At 57.1% G+C, this 19,324-nt stretch overlaps 2 protein-coding genes across 3 annotated transcripts in view; one reads left to right on the top strand and one right to left on the bottom strand.

Moving 5' to 3' along the window:
- ACO2 (aconitase 2) overlaps positions 1-8,555 on the top strand; it is a 43,862-nt gene extending 35,307 nt beyond the window's left edge. Inside the window, exons 8-18 of the mRNA XM_079773854.1 lie at positions 232-323; positions 838-943; positions 2,107-2,264; positions 2,447-2,520; positions 3,003-3,114; positions 4,823-4,945; positions 5,176-5,331; positions 6,389-6,580; positions 6,908-7,040; positions 7,587-7,708; positions 8,160-8,555. Of these exons, the coding sequence (XP_079629980.1) occupies positions 232-323; positions 838-943; positions 2,107-2,264; positions 2,447-2,520; positions 3,003-3,114; positions 4,823-4,945; positions 5,176-5,331; positions 6,389-6,580; positions 6,908-7,040; positions 7,587-7,708; positions 8,160-8,294 (1,403 nt within the window). The 3' untranslated portion in view covers positions 8,295-8,555. The remainder of the gene's footprint in view (positions 1-231; positions 324-837; positions 944-2,106; positions 2,265-2,446; positions 2,521-3,002; positions 3,115-4,822; positions 4,946-5,175; positions 5,332-6,388; positions 6,581-6,907; positions 7,041-7,586; positions 7,709-8,159) is intronic.
- A 149-nt stretch (positions 8,556-8,704) lies between these two features.
- POLR3H (RNA polymerase III subunit H) lies at positions 8,705-18,114 on the bottom strand. Of its 2 annotated transcripts, none has more exons than XM_079773855.1 (7): positions 18,052-18,114; positions 17,645-17,775; positions 14,489-14,585; positions 12,861-12,947; positions 12,299-12,362; positions 10,752-10,953; positions 8,705-9,903 (listed from the first exon to the last, which is right to left on the bottom strand). In XM_079773855.1, exons 2-7 carry the CDS (start codon positions 17,753-17,755, stop codon positions 9,850-9,852), a joined length of 615 nt encoding a protein of 204 aa, XP_079629981.1. In that variant the 5' UTR covers positions 17,756-17,775; positions 18,052-18,114; the 3' UTR covers positions 8,705-9,849. The 2 variants fall into 2 exon arrangements, with proteins under 2 accessions (XP_079629981.1, XP_079629982.1); XM_079773856.1 differs by having other exon boundaries at positions 18,045-18,087.
- Positions 18,115-19,324: the final 1,210 nt, after the last annotated feature.

The following is a 19,324-nucleotide window of genomic DNA, read 5'->3' as shown; positions in this document are numbered from 1 at the left end:
ACAGCGTGCTATGCTGCTCGTTTTGTTTCTTTGTTTGCCATCAGTGCCCAGGGCCCAGTGTTTGGCAGGTGCTGGTAATTGTGGCTTGGATGGTTGGGTGTGTGGGTGGGTGGGTGGGTGGGTGGATGGATGGATGGATGGATGGATGGATGGATGGATGGATGAGGTCTCAAGGACCCATGGCCAGTTTCTGTTTCACATACTTCAGCCTCCCTCCCTTGTTGATTTCAGACATCGCCAACCTAGCTGAGGAGTTCAAGGCTCACCTGGTACCGGACCCTGGCTGCCATTATGACCAAGTGATTGAAATTAACCTTAATGAGGTGAGGAAGGGACCTGGATCCAAGGAGTTTCTGAGGGTGGAGTTCGGGCTCCACTTGGTGTGCCCTGGGGAGTCAGGGAGGGCCCTGGCCTGCACACTAGCAGGGCTCTGGGCCTCAGGTTCCCCAGCGCCCCGCCAGCTGCTGCCTGAATCAGGCTCCAGTGCGTTGGGAGGGGCTGCAGGAGGGCTGTATGGCCAAGGGGAGCGCAGAGGGGGCTGTGGCTGATTCGGAAACGGGTTCAGTTTGCCACACCTTAGCTTTAGCAGAAGTCAGGATTAGGTCCTGGAGTTTGCTTTGTTGTCTGAGGTCAGGCCTGAGGTTCCCGGCGTAAGCAGAGTTTGGGGCCCTGAGACCTGCGGGTCAGGCCAGAGGACAGGCAGGCTACGGAGCAGTAGTTGGCCTCCCAGGGAGGGACTTGGTGAGCAGGGACCAGACCGCCTCTGAGGATGAGAGGCTGTCCACGCTCCAAGTCTGTTCTCTCCCTCTCTCTGCTTCTCATGCCTGTTTTCTCCAGCTGAAGCCACTCATCAATGGGCCCTTCACCCCTGACCTGGCCCACTCGGTGGCAGAAGTGGGCGCTGTGGCCGAGAAGGAAGGCTGGCCTGTGGACATCAGAGTGGGTGAGCTGCTGCCCCTCTGCCGGGAGCCGGCCTCAGGGCCAGTGGGCCTGCGGGCTGTGGACAGTTGCCTGTACTCACCATGGTGCTTCCTAAATGTACCAGGCACTTTCTGAAATGGTTTGGGTTTTCTTTATGGCTTTTTAAAGACATTACTTTTTCTTGGTATAAAAGAAATATGCTCATTGTAAAGCACCCCTAATCTCAGCCCCCAACTAGAAACCAGCTCTAGGAGCTCTTTGAGATGTGTGCTGTTTCTGTGCACACACACGTGTTCATGTGTGTGTCCTTCTGTACGAACATGTCACCGTATTACCCAGGATGCCTGGTTTTACTTTATATATACGGACACGCTGGCATGTCGTCATCACTAGCACCTGCCGTTGTCACAGTGAGTGTGGCCGTGAAGAGCATGGGCCCCGGAGCCAGGCGGCCTGTGTTTGAATCTGGCTCTGCCTCTTCATAGTTGGGTGATCACGGGCAAGTTACCTCACTCCCCATGTTCTGGTTCTCTGTCTGTAAAATGGGGTGGTAATCGTATTTGTTGAAGTTCTTGGGAGGAGTGACAAGTTAATATATGAAAAGAGCTCTCTGCAGTGTGTGGCATAAAGTGCTGTATAATGTGGTCTACCTTACTAGTTGAAGCAAATAAAATATTTGGTGGTTTAATAATTAGAAAAAAATAGCTGAATTAATAAGAGAGACTAGACTGTCTTGATACCTATAGATAGTATGTCATCCTGACTTTTGTAATAACTCTGATAATAGACTTTTCAAAAAGAACTCTTTGCCCCCTGATTAAACCAATTTTTAAAAACCAGAGGATTCCAGAAAGTCTAAAGGAAGAGAATGAGCATCTCCTGTCGCCCTCACCCAGCAGTGGCCTGTTTCAGTGGAGCCCCCTGGTGTGCACACACCTGCAGAGCACATTATCGTAAGAGCAGTGGCGTGCTCAGTGGTCACACTGTCTTCCCGTAAATGGCTGGGTCATGAGTAGCTGATTCTTTCAGGAGAGCTGGGTTGCTTCCAACTCGTCTCTGTTAAGAACTGCCCTGGCCCAGCACAGTTGGTGAACGCTTGACCAGGTCTGGATAGTTGAAGTCAGGTGGAGACCTCTGGTCACTGTCTCCTCCTGACTCCTGGCCCCACCCCCCACAATGTCCCAGGTCTGATCGGCAGCTGCACCAACTCCAGCTATGAGGACATGGGACGCTCAGCAGCTGTGGCCAAGCAGGCGCTGGATCACGGACTCAAGTGCAAGTCCCAGTTCACCATCACACCAGGCTCTGAGCAGATCCGCGCCACCATTGAGCGGGACGGCTATGTGAGTGCCCACGTGCCCCTACCCCTGGCTCCCACCGCTGAGTAATGTGGCTTCAGGACAGGACAAGCCATAGTGTTGTCGGCTAGAGCTGCCCCAGGGTTCCACACAGCTCTTCATCCCTCAAGCAGCTGAGCCACCTTTCCCTGCCCCTGATAATGCCTGTCCGCCTTTCTCCCCTGCAGGCACAGGTCCTGAGGGATGTGGGCGGCATCGTTCTGGCCAATGCCTGTGGCCCCTGCATTGGCCAGTGGGACAGGTGAGAGGCATGTCTTTGGTTGGATAGTCCCTTGTGTCCTGGGGTTTGGAGCCCCAGATGTTGAGGGGAGATGTTATTGGGAAGGAGACGAGGCTCTAGCTTCAGGCAGGACTGGAAAGTTGGGCTGGAAGTAAAGAGGAAGAGCCCTGCAGTGGGACTGAGTGGCCACCTGACGGAAGCCGAGGCTGTGGGAAGAAGCCAAGGAGGCCTCATCCTAATGGACACAGCAGGGGCTCCCACCGAGCCATTTGAAGGGGGGCAGTGGCCCAGGTCAGCAGAGTCAGGCCTTGGTCTGGCTCTGCCTGTCTTTTCTCTGGTCTCGTGAACCGCAGTGACCCCCAAGGTTCCCTGTTGCTCTGTCTGCGGGAGTCCCATAGTGGAGGCTCGTTTCAGGGTCTTCCTGTTACCCCTTCTCAAGAGGTAGGCAGAATGGGCCAGGTGACAAGGCCAGACATCCCTAACCCTATCCTCTGACCTGGCAGAAAGGACATCAAGAAGGGGGAGAAGAACACAATCGTCACCTCCTACAACAGGAACTTCACAGGTCGCAATGACGCGAACCCTGAGACCCATGCCTTCGTCACATCCCCAGAGGTGAGATGACCTAGCCAGGCCCTAGCCTGGGACTGCCTCTGGGGGCCCTGCCCCTAGCCAGCCAGGGGAGGTAGAGGGACATGGGGCTTGGAGCAAGGGCATTTGACCCACGGATCTGTCTGGGAGGGTTGGCAGTGAAGGGCAAGGAGTTATGGGAGCAGAAACCAAGGTCACAGGCCTTGCCAGCACCAAGCATCGTGCTCCCATGGTGCCACTACTTGGCCCCCTCACGTCCCAGGAGTCAGAGGTGCTGGTTTCGTACAGCTGTGACCACGAACAGGAGCTTCGGAATTAGCACCGGGACAAATGCCTCTACCCAGCCGTCCTGGCTTGGCCAGGCCACTTCTCTGTGCCCTGGGATCCTGTCAGGATTGCATGAGCAACACGGAAAGCACGAGCACTGTCAGCCAGACAAGGCCTCCTCGTTTGGATGAACATGGAGTGAGCCCTGTGCTCCAGGCACTTGGTGGGGGTTCAGCACACAGCCAGTCCTTTTTTTTTTAAATATATTTTTATTTCAGAGAGGAAGGGAGAGAAACAACAGTGATGAGAATCATTGATCGGCTGTCTCCTGCACGCCCCACACTGGGGATTGAGCCTGCAATCCAGGCATGTGCCCTGACCGGGAATCGAACCATGACCTCCTTGTTCACAGGTCGATGCTCAACCACTGGGCCATGCTGGCCGGGCCAGCCAGTCCTTCTTGATTTGATTTTTTTAAATAAGTATTTGAGAAATACTTTGGTTCTTTTGCTAAAAATGAGTGACAAGATGGCCTTCTTGTTTCCAGTGTGCTACCCACTTAGGGACATTTTTATATATATAAACAACCCTGGCCCAGCACATATATACTAGAGACCCAGTGCACGAAATTCGTGCACTCGGGGAGGTGGGTCCCTCAGCCCAGCCTGCGCCCTCTCGCAGTCCGGGAGCAGTCGGACATCCTTAGCGCTGCTGTGGAGGTGGGAGAGGCTCCTGCCACAGCCGCTGCGCTCGCCAACCTTGAGCCCGGCTTCTGGTGCGGCACTCCCTCTGTGGGAGCACACTGACCACCAGGAGACAGCTCCTGCCTTGAGTGTCTGCCCCCTGGTGGTCACTGCACGTCATAGGACCAGTTATTCCACTGTTTAGTCGATTTGCATGTTAGCCTTTTATTATATAGGATTTTTAAAAATATATTTTTGTTGATTCCAGAGAGAAAGGGAGAGATAAAAACATCAATGATGGGAGAGAGTCGTTGATTGGCTGCCTCCTCCATGCCCCCTACTGGGGATGGAGCCCATAATCTGGGCATGTGCCCTTCACTGGAATCAAACCCAGGACCCTTCAGTCCACAGGCTGACATTCTATCCACTGGGCCAAACTGGCTAGGGCTCCGCTTAGGGACATTTTTATCACAGCAGGGCCTCTCCCTGCCCAGGGTGGCACACCTGGGAGAAGAGAGTGTACCCAGCAGTGCTGGCCCTGCCCTGAGGAGGACACTGAGGTCCAGACCCCAGTGGGGAGTGGTCGAGGCCAGACTGCCCTGGGTTTAAGTCCTCTGCAGACCCGATGGCTGGTGGTCCCAGAACTAGTCCTGCAGCTCCAGCCTCTGCAGAGACGTGGAAATTTCTTGGGCTGTGCCCCGTTTTGATCTAGGCTTTGGCTGGAGATGGGGGACCGGAGTGGCGTTCAGTGCTAACCAACAAATTGGCCGCCTCCGTTTCAGATTGTCACAGCCCTGGCCATTGCTGGCACCCTCAAGTTCAACCCAGAGACTGACTTCCTGACGGGCAAGGATGGCAAGAAGTTCAAGCTGGAGGCCCCGAATGCGGATGAGCTTCCCCACACGGTGAGCGGGCACTGTACCCTGTGCTCTCAGTCCTGCAGGCCCCGGGCCACTGTTGGTGCAGTGTGGCCAGCACACTTCCTTCCCAACGTCTCGGTCCCGGGCAGGCATGGTGGTACCGTTAGCGACAGAAAAGCAGCTATGGTCATTGGGAGGGAAGGCTTCAGCACAGGGAGCTTGCCTCCTGTGAGAGGGGACTGAGGATTCAATACCCATGTCCCTGTCCTCCACAGAATTTCGACCCTGGGCAGGACACCTACCAGCACCCTCCCAAGGATGGCAGTGGGCAGCGGGTGGACGTGAGCCCCACCAGCCAGCGTCTGCAGCTCCTTGAGCCTTTTGACAAATGGGATGGCAAAGACCTGGAGGACCTTCAGATCCTTATCAAGGTCAGCAACGTGGGGACGAGAACAGCCCCAGCCTGCCTGGGCACCTTTCCTGACTGGCGGGACAGCCATGAGACCACATGTGCTCCCCTGGGCCTGGGCAGAAGGGCAAGGTTAAGGTGAGGGCGGGAAGGGAGGTTTGGCTGCAGAGGAGCAAGGGCATCTGCAGCCCAGTGTCCCCTTCACTGGCCTGGGCCGGGCAGGGCTGGATCTGGGCAGCCGCTGTCTGGGCTCCAGCCATCTGGTTGCTGCTGGTGAGGGCCACCTCAGTGGGTATGGGCAGTGAATGCCCCACAGGGAGGGCAAGAAGGGCATGTGTGACCCAGCACAGCAGGTCTCCACCCCTCAGTGGAGCCACTGATTGCTCTGTTCCCATAACTGGGCATTAGCGGTGTGGCCTGTGTTCGGGAGCTGAGCAAATACAAGCCTTTGTGGTGTGGGCAGCAGCCTCACACCCAGGGTGGACATGAATTGATGCTGTTTACTCAGGAGCCTCCAGACAGCGACACAGGTAGCATTAACCCTTTGCACTCGCTTGCTTTTTTTCTCGATTCCTTTATTCTACTTGGGATTTAATTTTTTAAATACCCCAGATTTTACAAAGTGCGGCAGTAGAATAAAAAACTGGAGTTTCTTTTCATACAAACTTATTTATTTGGATTTTTTAATATTTCAAATTATTGATACATTCAAACAGTATAAAAAGAGCTGCTATTGATGCTAACCGTGTCGAGTCACTTGACATCCGAGTGCAAAAGGTTAAGCCTGGGCTTCTCTTACTGGGGGCCTGGGCCTGAAGGGCGAGCGAGCAGACCTACCTGGCTGCCCTGACTAGCCTCTGCCCCCTTTGAGTGTCCATTCCAGGAGATCTCACTCCCAAGGCCGGTGAGGGGCCTTGCCTGAGCCCTTTGCCCACAGGTGACAATGCCAGGGCTGCGGACCCACATCTTGCACCTCTTCTCTGTCCCTGGGCCCGCTGCCTGCCGCTAGAGGGCTTCTCCCCTAACCCACCAGCCAAGGGCCCTGCACCAATCTCTGTCCTCTCTGCCCACCCACCCAGGTCAAAGGAAAGTGTACCACTGACCACATCTCAGCTGCCGGCCCCTGGCTCAAGTTCCGTGGGCACCTGGACAACATCTCCAACAACTTGCTCATTGGTGCCATCAACATTGAAAATGGCAAGGCCAACTCTGTGCGCAATGCCATCACCCAGGAGTTCGGTCCCGTCCCTGACACTGCCCGCTACTACAAGGTGGGTCAGTCAGTGGGAACAGGCGAGTGGGGGCCTCTGGCACCTCCTGGTGGCCGGGTGGGGCAGAGTGGGTGATCCAGGGGAGGGGCGCTCTCCATCTAGGAGCCCACACCAGTAGCTCTGCAGTTGAACGATGTCCAGTGCCATGGAGGCAGGTCCATGTATGTCACCTCCACTGAACACCCACTGCTCTGGGCTCTGCTCCCACTGCAGCCTCCACCGCGCCTGCCTCTGTGCTGAGCGCCTTGGTGGGTTGCACCTCCCCTTGCCCACTAGTCAGTCAGGGCCGGTTCACCTCTGCCTCATACCTCCTCCCCTTCCTGACAGAAACATGGCATCCGGTGGGTGGTGATTGGAGACGAGAACTATGGCGAGGGCTCAAGCCGGGAGCATGCGGCACTGGAGCCCCGCCACCTCGGGGGTCGGGCCATCATCACCAAGAGCTTCGCCAGGATCCACGGTGAGCTGGAGCCAGGCCCAGCCCCCCCCCCCCCCCCCCCTTTTCCCGCTCTGGGGTTCTCACTGGCAGCCCAAGGTCACCATGGCTGTTGGGTCTGGAGCCATGTGCCTGGTTTCCAGGCTGTGCCCATGGCTCCTGTTTTCCACACCCCCAGCCTCTGCCCCTTCAGATTCGTGTTGAGTCTGACACCCACAGCTTCCGGTCTGGCAAGCACTGAGCTTGCTTCCAGACTTGTGGACCCAAACCGGTGAAATCCAGGCCACATGGGCAACAGGGTTTCTGCTGGTGAGTGTCTGTCGGGAGGGCTTTACGGACACAGCACCGCGCACACTGTAGGACCCAGCGAGAGGCAGCGCGTCGCTGGGAGTGCAGCCGCCCTGGGCCTTGTAGTCTCTGTCCCAGGTTCGTCCCCAGGTGGCAGGATAGGGTGTCTCCTCCAGAGCCCTAACTGCACTTGGAAAAGGCAGCTCTCTGGCTGGGGAGGGTCCTGCACAGAAGGGGCCAGGCCCTGCCCACTGCGGGCTGAACGTGCTTTCTGCCTTCCAGAAACCAACCTGAAGAAGCAGGGCCTGCTGCCCCTCACCTTCGCTGACCCCGCCGACTACAACAAGATTCACCCCGTGGACAAGCTGACCATCCAGGGCCTGAAGGACTTTGCCCCTGGCAAGGTCAGCGAGCCAGGGAAGGGGGACAGGCTGCCCATCCCATCTCTCCAAGGGCCCTCCTGAGGGGGGCATACAGGGGGCAGCCACCTTGCTTCCCTTCCTACACCTGGCCCCACCTGCACCTCTTCCCATGAGCCTTTGTCCCAGCTGGAAGGGCCCTTAAATTCTCCAGGCAACCCCCAGTGAGGGAAGTGCCTCCCCAGAAATGAGGGGAGCCAGCTCAGGTCCTCCTACTGTTCACTCATTAGCCCAGGCTTGGCACTCAGAGGCCAACAGCTCATGGCCAGTAGGACCCACTTGGCCTCAGCAGTTATTTTATTCAGGTCTTGCCACTGGCCTAGGACTTGGTTCACCTGCTGGCACCCAAGGCCCCAGGCGGTGCCCTGACCCTCCAGCAGAACCCAGGGCATGTTCCTAAGAGCCACTCCACCCACACCCGCCCCCTCTCTTGCAGCCGCTGACATGCATCATCAAGCACCCCAACGGGACCCAGGAGACCATCCTCCTGAACCACACCTTCAACGAGAGCCAGATCGAGTGGTTCCGCGCTGGCAGTGCCCTCAACAGAATGAAGGAGCTGCAGGGGTAATTCCCACCCCGCCCTCAGACTCAGCTCCAGTGTCACCGCGGAGTGCTGCATGTCACCAGAACCAGATCTGACCCGACCCACCCGGGCTTCCTGCACTGAGAAGGCATGGCCAGGCCTCCTGCCCGCCCTCCCTCAGCCCACGGAGCGGCCCGTGGTTGGAGGGTTGTTAACCTGCCTTCCCGTTTTTAGTTTGGTTCAGATCCTGAGCACCTCCATGCAGCTGTATTTATTTTTGATGACAAGACTCCCATCTAAAGTTTCTCTCCTGTCTGATCATTTCACTGGCGGCTGAAGGATTTTAAAGAACCTTTTAATCTTGCAAGGAAAATAAGAATCCATTCAGTGACTGTTCCTGTGTGAGTGATGGTGTCTGTGCTGTTACCAACTCCAGGGTTTGGGGGGCTCTTTTCACCGAAGTTGGTGGAGGCCCTCAATAATCACCACAGCTGGACCCGTCGCTGCAGTGAAGCAGGTGTGAGACAGCCGACTCCCCTCTTCTCCCCCCTTTCTAGGTGGGCCCGTGTGGGCCCTGGTGGCACTGCCAGACTCCTGTACCCCTGCCTCCCCTTCCGCCGGCACTCCGTCCTCCAAACACAGGGGCACCTGTCCAAGGTCACAGCTCGTCCCCGATGCACACGCCTGGCCCTCAGCAGGAGGCAGTGGCAGGCACCTACCCCACAGCTGCTCCCCCCCTGGAGCCACACCTGCTGGCACTACCCACACCTCCGGTGCCATGTGTGGGCCAAAAGGGCAAGGGCAGGGGCCCTTCACCCAGATTTACCACAAAACCAGTGTCCTGGTCCCAGCACAAGTGGGTGAACGTGGCAGAACCATTCTGAATAAACAGTGGGTACTGCCCTCATGCCAGGATCTGGGGGTCCGCAGCACACCCACAGGGTGTTCCTGTTGTGGCCGTGGTCTGAGAGCGACCGCTGTCCCCAAGCTTCCTGCTATACTGATGGGAGGAAGGGGATGACACTGGTCACCAGTCCTCGCCTGGAGCCCGCAAAGCCCATGGCCTCCACCTTCCGCATGTTAGTGGGAAGGAAGGTGCTTGTCCCTCAATCCTCACTCTCCTCAGAACTGATAGCTCCACGGCTCAGGCCAGCCTCTCGCTCCCTGTATTACCTTACGGAGCCACCAAGCTCAACCAGCCCAGAGCCTGGCCTGAGGCAGCCTGGCTCTCAGCCCCCAATCCTGCCATTTGTGGGGGGCCGTCTCCACAAGTGATTTGAAGAGAGGAAGGACATGCTGTCCCAGCTGTGGCAACTCGACCTTAGGTCGTGACAGCAGCCAGTGAGACAGGTGGCTCCTTAACTGATGTTGCCATTGTTTATTCAACAGTCTGTCACTGAGAGCGGGACTTCCGGGAAGAGGAGCAATGCCAGGTGGCAGGGAGGCGACGAGCTGGCAGGGCACTCTTGGCCCAGCGGTAGCTCCCCACTGTAGGCTCTGCAGACCGCTCCTCGGCATCTGGGCTGCTGCTGGCTTCGGGCACCTCCCGAGGCTGGGGTAGGGCCTGTGGACTGGGCTGGCCCACCGTCCAGCACCAGGGCTAGCTGCTAGTCCACCAGGAGAGAAGGCCCAGGCCCGGCTCACTAATGGATCCCTGCCGGGAGGAGAGAGAACAGGCACATTTCACCTACCTTTGGGGCTTGAGCCAATTCAGGCGGCAAAAGGAGCCCTTTGTTCAGGGCACCCAGCAGGCCCAGCGCTCCCAGCTGGCACATGGGCACGCACAGCCAGACTCCCCTCCTGCCCCAACTTCTAAGGCCTGTAAGGAAAGCGCTGGTTTACTAAGGACACTGCCCTGGCCCCACGGCCTTGGGGTAAGATACCCTTCCTTGTCCCCAGGCCCATCCAGAAGCACCTGCGGGAGAGCGTGCCCGCCCGAGCCACCTGTGGCCTCTTCCTGCCAGGAAGGCCTGGTGACCTTGAGCCCCGGCAGCCAAATACATGTAGGGGGATGCCCTGGGCCACCTGGATTTCTGACAGCTGCCCCCAAAGTGTACAACCTGGGGCTGACATGACACCAGAAGGCCCTGAAACCCACTCTGTCACTGAGTTCATGAGGGTAAAAGGCTAAACAAACCCAAGTCGGCTCTGGCTGGTCACAGCTTCCCTGTCACCTCAGGCCCGTGCTGGGCCTGGTGTGGGGGCAGCCCTGAGGGGCACCCTCCCTGAAGCCCCACCCATACTCTCGAGACCGACTCCTCCCAAGTCCCCTCCTCGGTTCTCCCGTTATCAGTGGCCTTGTCATCAGGCTTGGCTGTCCCTGGCACCGCTCCGGCCTACACCTCCCCGCAAGGATTACGGCCACAGAAAGCCAAGCTCCCAGGGAGACATGACTGCCCTCTGACCTGCTGTGGGAGGGACTCCAGGAGCGGGGCCCGGTCACCACACAAAGTGGCTCCCACACCACAGCCCCAGGGGTTCGGCACACACAGGACATCTCACCACAAGCGTGTACGGGGCCTCCTTCTTTGGCGGCTCCTCACTGGTAGAGGCCACCTCGGCGGAGCTGGGCCCAGTGGGGGATGTGTCCACAAAGCTCTCGTCCACCACCCGGAAGCGGATCTCCTCGCCGGTGTCCATGTACAGGTCGTGTGCCCCTTCCTCCGTCTCATACTCCCACACCCACACCTGCTCTGCATCGTCGCTGGGCAGGGCGCAGGTCAAGGCAACAACCGGACCGTGGGGGAGCTCCTGAGGGTTGGGGGTTCCTCCCACAGAACCTCCCCCCCACCCCCCGAAAATCCAATCCCAGATTGAGTTCACTCTGGCTGGCAGGCGGTCTGGGCCCAAGGAGAGGAGCAGGAGCAGGAGCAGGCTGGGAACTCGGGGGCCCCTACCAAGCACCCACAGGCTCCTGCAGGTCATCAAAGCAAGGAGGAGGCTTGAGAGCGGAGTTGGAGTTCGCCTCTCAATACGGGAATGACCATGGCCAGCTGCTGCCTGGGGTTCCCCCTGCCGGGTCCAGCTCGGCCTGTGCATCCTCTGAGGCCAACTGCCAAGTGCAGAATCAGCCCCACCACCCGCCAGCTGTGACCTGGGGTCAGGCCCCACCTCTCAGGGTCTCCATCTATAAAATGGGGCTGTAGCGAGGCCCACCGCACAGGGTGTGGTCAAGGTAAACATGGAAAGTGCTTCCACAGGACCCACTGGTCAGCCCTCAGTGTTAGCTAAAGCTGTCCCGTGTTCTGTGCACCGTGAGTCCACACCCCTCTCCATTCACACCCTCCATCCGCACCTTGGACACGGACCAGGCAGTGCAAGGGCTTTCCCAGTTTTCAAGGGGTTAATGGTGGCAGGTCACGTGCCTGAGGGCCCACAGCTGGTGAGAGCACCAGTGGGGTTGGGTCAGGTTTTCTGACAAATTCTGGAATCACACACAGGCCCTGGCTGAGCTCTGTCTGCTGAACCACTGGAGCCACACTGCCCTCTAGTGGCAGCCGTGGGGTCCTGCCTCTCCTGTGCCAGGTCCTGCACTGGGCATCATAGGAACAGTCATGACAGGATGGGGTCCCTTCAGTGAGGATGCACAGAAACAGACACCTGCAGTGCAGCAGGCGAGGGCCGGGACAGGGAGACCAGCAGAGGGCAACAACCCAGCCCAGGACCCTCAGTCAAGCCCTCCAGTGCTGGCTGATGCTACCCCCTTACAGACCAGGACGGGGGGAGGAGCCAGGCAGGGCAAAGCTCTCAAGGGAAATTATCTTTGCGATGGTTCCCGCAGGGACAACCTAAGCCAAGTGAACGGAAGTGAGCAGCATCCTGCCTACAGCATACAACCTGCACAGCCAGGCCTGGCAGCCCAGAGGCACAGGCAGGGGCATCATGGTCAGGGGGGAAGCACAGGCAGGTCGGTGCTTCCAGAACCCAAGCACAGCTGGCGGTGGGCAGAGGCCGGCAGCTTCAGACCCCAAGACCCCGGCCACACCACGGAGTGAGGACCGTCTTCCAGAGGCCTGAGCACTGGGCCCACTTTAATGTTGGGAGGATACAACTTGGCTGGCTGCTGCAGTGACTCGGGGGGGATGAGGATGTCGTCGAAGAACCCTAGAGAGACTGGAAGTGACAGCGTGGGACAGGGCTTACATGGACAGCTCAACACTGAGGGGTCTGGACACTCAAGCGGCAAGCCCCTTACTGTGTGCTGTCTACGGGGCAGATGTCATCAGGAAATGACCCCCCCCAACCTCGGAGTCCCACGTGGGCCTCTGCCTATACCACTCACACACCCCGAGCAGCCACCGCACACGACATGGACCAGTGGGTGCTGACCACCCTGAGTCACCTCCGCCCGCTCCAGGACCCCCTGAGGCCCTGAGGTCCCGCTTCACAGCGCTGAGGTCCTCGCCACTACATGAACACATGAGGGGCTGAATATTCTCACTCTCTCCGGGAAGAGTCTGCTTCTATATCTGACCCCTCCCCTGACCACGGGGCCCAGCACAGAAGCTAAAGGGAGGCCATCTGGCCTGGCCACTGCCCCAGCCACTCCTCCCCCGCCTCCGCCCCCTTCCTGTGCTCCCAGGTGTCGTCTGGAGTCAGGGCCGCCATTACCGTGCACTCCCTCGGGGCTGCAGCCTTTGATCTTTCCAATCAGAATCTCGTCCAGGAATGGGTGGAACACCACGTAGCGGAAATGAACTGGAAAGGAGAGCATGTCAGTGACGCGCAGGCACGTGAGGGATGGCCGCTTCAACCAGGGCGGCCCTCATTCGCCAGCACACTGACCCAGAGGCCCCGTAGCTGCTCCAGGAACCTGCCCAGCAGTCCACTCAGGAGTCCCCCTGTGGGCCCAGCCCCCGCGGCTGAGTCAGAGGGACCCTCACGCCGTCCCCTGCAAGGTCCCCGCTTGGTCCTTGTAAGAGGCCAGCAGCAGTGGCCCTGGATCTGAGAGCTGGCTCCCAAACCCATCAGATGAGTCACACCTGAGTCCCTCTAGTGGCAGCCGATTCTGGGCCAATGACAACAAAGTCAATTCCAACCTCCCTCCAGGCTCTCCTTTCAATTCTAAAAGGGCAGAAGCACCTGGCAAAGGCGCCCCGACTGGTGAAGTGTGCCCCAGGCAAGTGCCCTGAGATTAAGGAAGGGGGACAGAGCTGATAACCTGCCTAGCATGCATGCTTCTGTGGGTCCTCGTGCCCTGTCCTAGGAGGCCCCATTCGCCGGACTGCAAGCCAGGGTATTGCCACTCCTGCCCCCGCTTAAAGCACTGAAGCGGGGGAGGTGGGGAGCACCCACCATTGGCCTGAATACCCAGGGCTAAAATGTAAGTATGAGGCTGACCCCGCTGGCCACTCAGTGACTATCTCAATCTCACATGTCAGCTGTCATGCTACTACTGCCCAGAGAGGCTGGGTAACCTGCTCAGAGTCACACAGCTATTCTGCCTTGTTCTGCCATGGGAGACTCCAAGTCTTTCTGGACCACGGGACAGGGCCATGTGGTTGAATCTGCCTTCCTCAGACAGGTTCAATCCCTGAACACAGGCTTCTGCCACCAGCACCCTCCGCTGCCAAGGACAGCAAGGCCCACGAGCCCCAGCTCTCTGCCAGGCTGCCTCCTCGCGGCTCCATGGGGCAGGAAGGCTTGGGGGAGGGAGAGGGGGCAGCGGGCAGCCCCTCCCTGTCTGTGAGGAGGCAAAGGGACGTCTAAGCCATCATGAAGGTTTATAGGTCCTCATCAGACCTCACGGAGAGCAAATGAGGGCAGCCAAGGGTCACTTACCCACAGGATGGAAAAACCCCGCCCCCACATGACACATCAGTTCAGCTCACTACATCCCCACAGAGCCTCTGCCACGTCTGTGCCAGGCCGGTTTGGGCACTGGACTTACGGGGGGGCGGGCAGGACAGTACGACCCTGTGCCCAGGGAGCACCATCTGGAGCAACCACTTCCAAAAGCGCACGGGGAGCCCCCCAGAGGAACAGATGACTGGGACCCTGTGCGGCCTGCTGTGCGATGGATGGTCTTCCGCCTCAGAGGGATGAGGTGCTGACACATGCTCCAACACGGATGGCCCGCGAGGCCTGGAGAATTTCTTCCAGATCAGGAAACAGGCCCAGAGAGAAGATTCTGCCCATCAGTCAGAACTAGGCCCCAGGTCTCCCAACCCCAGACCGGGACTCCCTCCCCCGAACTGAGCCTCAGGAGAGCCAACGCCCCAGGAGAAGAGGGTACCCACCTTTGGTGTGCGACGCCCCATCCCCAGGAAACACGTAGGCATCCTCCAGCTTGGTGATGTCGAACAGACAGATGCAGAGTCCCACGTTGTACACGACCTATGTACACACACACACACACACACACACACACACACTCGGTGACCCCAGGCCCAGCTCCAGGCCGTCTCTTTTGAGGCCCACCACCCCAAGGCAGGTATAATCACCCCGTTATACAGCTGGAGACGAGTTGGGGTCCTGCCTACAGTAAGCACAGATATGGAACCTCAGAAGGAGGTGGAGCTCCGGAAAGAACAGGGCCTTTGGTGACAAGGCAGATCCAGGTTACTCCCCGTGTGACCTCCAAGGTCATCTCTCTGGGCCTTGGTTTCCCCATCTGCAAAAATGGACTTACCCGGTTGTTAAATAGAGAGAATGGATGGGAAACCCCTACCCAGTACCTGGCTCACATGCTAGAAATAATAATCAGTCAAGGACCACTATTATTACTAGTAGGGATAGTGGTAGGGGAACCCCTGGTTAAACCTACACTTCCCAAGGTCCCCAAGTCCATGCTAGAGCTCACAGCTCGGTGAACATCAGAACCACAACTAATCTCTGTTCTGATTACAGTCTCAGACACACAGACAAGGCCACAGGGATCGAGGCTGGCAGAGTGACACGTGGCCACGGTCCCAAGACAGCAGAGAACAGCCCATGCTCCATCCCCACCCCATGGTGCTCCCAACAACTGGCGGCTTGCTTGGTGTCTGCTAATCTGCCACCAGCATCATCACCTCCCAATGAGAGACCTTGCAGGACGACTCAAGGATTAGCAAGAAGTTCAGAGAACTCAGAGTCCTGGCCAGACCTCACCACGGTGAGGCAAAGTCCAGCACAAGCTCTATGCCCTTAGCTAGACCATGAACCTCTCTGTTTGGCCTCCTCTCAAATGACTCAGTGATTCAAATATAGAGCTTAGCCAGTTTGGCCCAGCGGATAGTGTCAGCCTGAGGACTGAAGGGTTCCAGGTTCGATTCCAGTCAAGGGCACATGCCCGGGTGTGGGCTCGATCCCCAGTAGGGGGTGTGCAGGAGGCAGCTGATCAGTGATTTTCTCTCATTGATGTTTCTATCTCTCTCTCCCTCTCCCTTCCTCTCTGAAATCAATAAAAAAATATATTTTAAAAAGTATATATACTTTCAACAATAAAGAATTTTTTAGAAAGTGCATTATATAAAGACTTGTCTCATGCTGGCTGGTGTGGCTCAGTTGGTTGAGTGCTGTCCCATGCACCAAAAGGTTACCGGTTCAATTCCCAGTCAGGGCACATGCCTGGATTGCAAGCTGGACCCCAGTAGGGGGCATGCAATCAATGTTTCTCTCTCTTAATGATGTTTCCCTCTCCCTTCCTCTCTCTCTAAAAATCAATAAAAACATATTTGAAAAACAGAAGAAAGAGAGACTTGTCCCAACAGGTCCCTAAAGGGCCCATGCCACAAAGGGGCTCCATTCCATTCTTGGACTCTGCACACCTTCCCTCCACCATGATCACACCCCATCCCCCTCAGGCTCTGGCTTTCCACATCACAGTCACCAGAGCCATCCACCAGGGGCTCCCGGAGTTCTCTCCGCCACCACCGACTCCCTAGGTCTGCACCCGCTCTGTGACCTCAGCTCTATGGAAGGGACTTGCTTCCGTCTAAAGCCGGCCAGCCTTCCCCTTGCAGGCTCCCCCACACCTGCTGTTCCATGAAGTCCTATCGGCCCTGGGCGGCCTGGCCCCTGCCCAGGCCACACCAGCCTCCTCCATGCCGTGAAGGTACAGTATTCCCTCCAAAGGTCACATGCTGTTTCCTCTGTCCGCACAGCCCCCCTCTGGGCGCAGCCCCGCCCCTAAGGAATCCTCTGGTTAGCTCCTGCTCTCCCTAACAAAGCAGCTGTCTCCCTCACTGTACACGTTCCTTTCTTCCACGGGCGGTGAACCCTGTCCGTCATAGCCTCTTCCTCAACTTGTCATCACACTCAACTGTGGGAACCTCTCCTTCTCATCTGCTTTTCCCACCACACTACAGGGCAGAGCCTTGTCTGTGTCATTCACTCCCTCAACAGACAACTACGGGACATCTACTCTGTGCCAGACTCTGCCTAATATGGGGGAGACACTGGGGGAAGAGAGAAGACAGACAAAGGCCCCTGCTCTCATGGAGAGGAAGACAAGAACAGTAACCCACTAAACAAACAAGAAAATAGAGTACAGCCCTGGCCGGTGTGGCTCAGTGGATAGAGCGTCGGCCTGCGGACTGAAGGGTCCCGGGTTCGATTCCGGTCAAGGGCATGTACCTTGGTTGCGGGCACATCCCCAGTGGGGGGCGTGCAGGAGGCAGCCAATCAATGACTCTCTCATTATAGATGTTTCTCTCTCCCTCTTCCTTCCTCTCTGAAATCAATCAAAAAAAAAGAAAGAAAATAGAGTATAGAAACGGAAGTGCCAAGGAGAGCGATGTCACAGAATAGCTGAGGAGGGAGGGTTACTGCAGAAAAGGCAGCAACTCTCTGGCGAGCTGGCACTAAGGCACATAGAAGGTGCACAAACCTCCTGGCCATCCATCTTCACAAAAGCAATGCACGGTTGGACAGAAATTATTATTCCCTTTTTTAAAAATACATTTTTATTGATTTCAGAGAGAAGGGAGAGGGAGAGAGAGAAACACCAATGATGAATCATTGACTGGCTGCCTCCTGCACGCCCCACACTGGGGATGGAGATCACAACCCAGGCAGGTGCCCTGACCGGGAATCGAACCGTCACCTCCTGGCTCATAGGTCGATGCTCAACCACTGAGCTATACGGGCCGGGGCAGCAATTATTATTTCGATTTTACAAAAGGAACCCGAGGCCCAGAGTGTGAACCCAAGATTGCAAAGGAACTTGGGAAGTGTGGAATCTCGCACTTCGCAGTCACCAGGGCCTTTCTCAAACCAGATTTCCTTTTGGTTCCCTCCGACATCCTCGTGGGATCAGGACTGCCATGTACAGGTGAGGAAACCGAGTTCTGAGATAAGCTTCTTGGCCAAGGCCCGGGTCTGGCATGACCGACGCCAGGCCCGCAGCCTGCGGGTGGGCAGTGCGGGCCCTCCCGCGCCCAGGCTTAGCCGCGACCCCGCCGGCCCAGTACCTTGTTGGCCAGCTTCTTATTCAGCTCCTCGGCAATGGAGTCGTTGAGCTTCCTCTCAAACTGCCACGGGGGGATCCGCACGGTGTCCACCATCTCCACCAAGACGAACATCCTGGCCGGCGCTGGGGGCGCTGGGGACGGGAGGGTCAGTCACGCCCTTGGGCCTGGGGCTGTGGGGTTCCCGAGCCCCTGCCGTCCGGTCCCAATCGCGGAGACAACGCTCTGGCCGGCAATATGGCTGTGCGGTAGGGGGTGCGGTGTCCGGTGCGGAGCATGTTCCGCTATTGCAAAGGGAGGACACAGACCCAGCGCGAGGGGAACTCTGTCCAACGTGAAGCGAACGTGCCCGCGCCGCGCCGCCCCGACTCCCAACCACACGCCACGCGCCGCCGCCACGCACCACGCACCCACACGCCGCCGGCGGTCGCACGACTTCGGGCGAGATTCCGAATCCTATGGCTTCCGGAAAACCGACCAATGAGAAGCCTGTGCCCGCCCCTCGACCTGGGGCGGCGCTGCCTACTGGCTCCTTCGCGGAGCGGGGTGAGGCGGGGCCTAGATGGGATGGGGCGGGGCCTGTACTGCCTTCTCCACGCTTAACTGTCAACCCTTACACAACGCTATCTGGTTGCTAGGCGACCTCAGTGCAACCAGTCCGCTCTAGCCAGTGCCATACTCTCCTTGCTGGCCTCAGGCTGTCTCCTGCTTTGTAGCCAGGGTGATCCCTTCAAAACGCAAACACAAGAAACTACTTAGACCCTTCAGAACTCTGGACACGGGGAGAATTGACTGGAAAGAGACAGGCAGGACCTTTCTGGGGTGATAGAAATGACGTGTCTTGTCCTAGCCGGTTTGGCTCAGTGGATAGAGAGTTGGCCTGCGAACTGAAGGGTCCTGGGTTCGCCTTCGAACTGAAGGGTACCGGGTTCGCCTTCGAACTGAAGGGTACCGGGTTCGCCTTCGAACTGAAGGGTACCGGGTTCGAGTCCAGTCAAGGGCACATGCCCGGGTTGCGGGCTAGATCCCCAGTACGGGGTGTGCAGGAGGCAGCCGATCAATGGTTCTCCCTCATCATTGATATTTCTCTCTCTCTCTCCCTCTCCCTTCCTCTCTGAAATCAGTAAAAAAAAAAAAAAAAAAGAAGAAGAAAGAAAAGAAAAGAAAGAAATGATGTGTCTTCTTTTAGGTGGTGGTTATACAGATGTATACAATTCTCAAAACTCATGGAACTCAACACTTAGGATCTTTGCACTTATTATAGGCTGATTACATCTCAATTGAAAAGTGGTAATACTTTGGAACCGAAAAACCACCTCAGAGCTTCTCACTGAACTAATAATAAAGTCCAAACCCTTATGGTAGCTCACAAGGCCCTGATGGATCTTCTTGCTCATACCCACACCTCCACTTTCTCTTTCCCCCATGTTCCAGTCTCCTTCATCTTGATCTGATAGCTAACTTGGGCTTAAGCTAAGAGAATTCAGTAACTTGTCCAAGATCAGGGGCTGCTAAGTCTAAACCTCTCCAGGGGTGGGGAATCTTTTTTCTGTCAAGGACCATTTGAATATTTATAACATCATTCCCAGACCATACAAAAGTATCAACTTAAAAATCAGCCGAAACCGGTTTGGCTCAGTGGATAGAGCGTCGACCTGCGGACTGAAAGGTCCCAGGTTCGAT

This window comes from Cnephaeus nilssonii (assembly GCF_951640355.1).
Source record: "Cnephaeus nilssonii genome assembly, chromosome: 6".
Lineage (NCBI taxonomy): Eukaryota > Metazoa > Chordata > Mammalia > Chiroptera > Vespertilionidae > Cnephaeus > Cnephaeus nilssonii.
Note: the sequence above shows the minus strand (reverse complement) of the source record. Positions and strands in the feature narration are given on the sequence as shown.

Bases quoted from the DNA above. Each gene is read 5' to 3' on its own strand.
- POLR3H (XM_079773855.1), bottom strand. From the start codon at position 17,755: ATGTTCGTCTTGGTGGAGATGGTGGACACCGTGCGGATCCCCCCGTGG. The intron at 12,363-12,860 runs GTAATGGCGGCC...TGTCACTTCCAG, and splicing joins CAGCCCCGAGGGAGTGCACG to TCTCTCTAGGGTTCTTCGAC. The intron at 10,954-12,298 runs GTATCCTCCCAA...CGCCCTGCCCAG, and splicing joins CTGCAGCAGCCAGCCAAGTT to CGACGATGCAGAGCAGGTGT.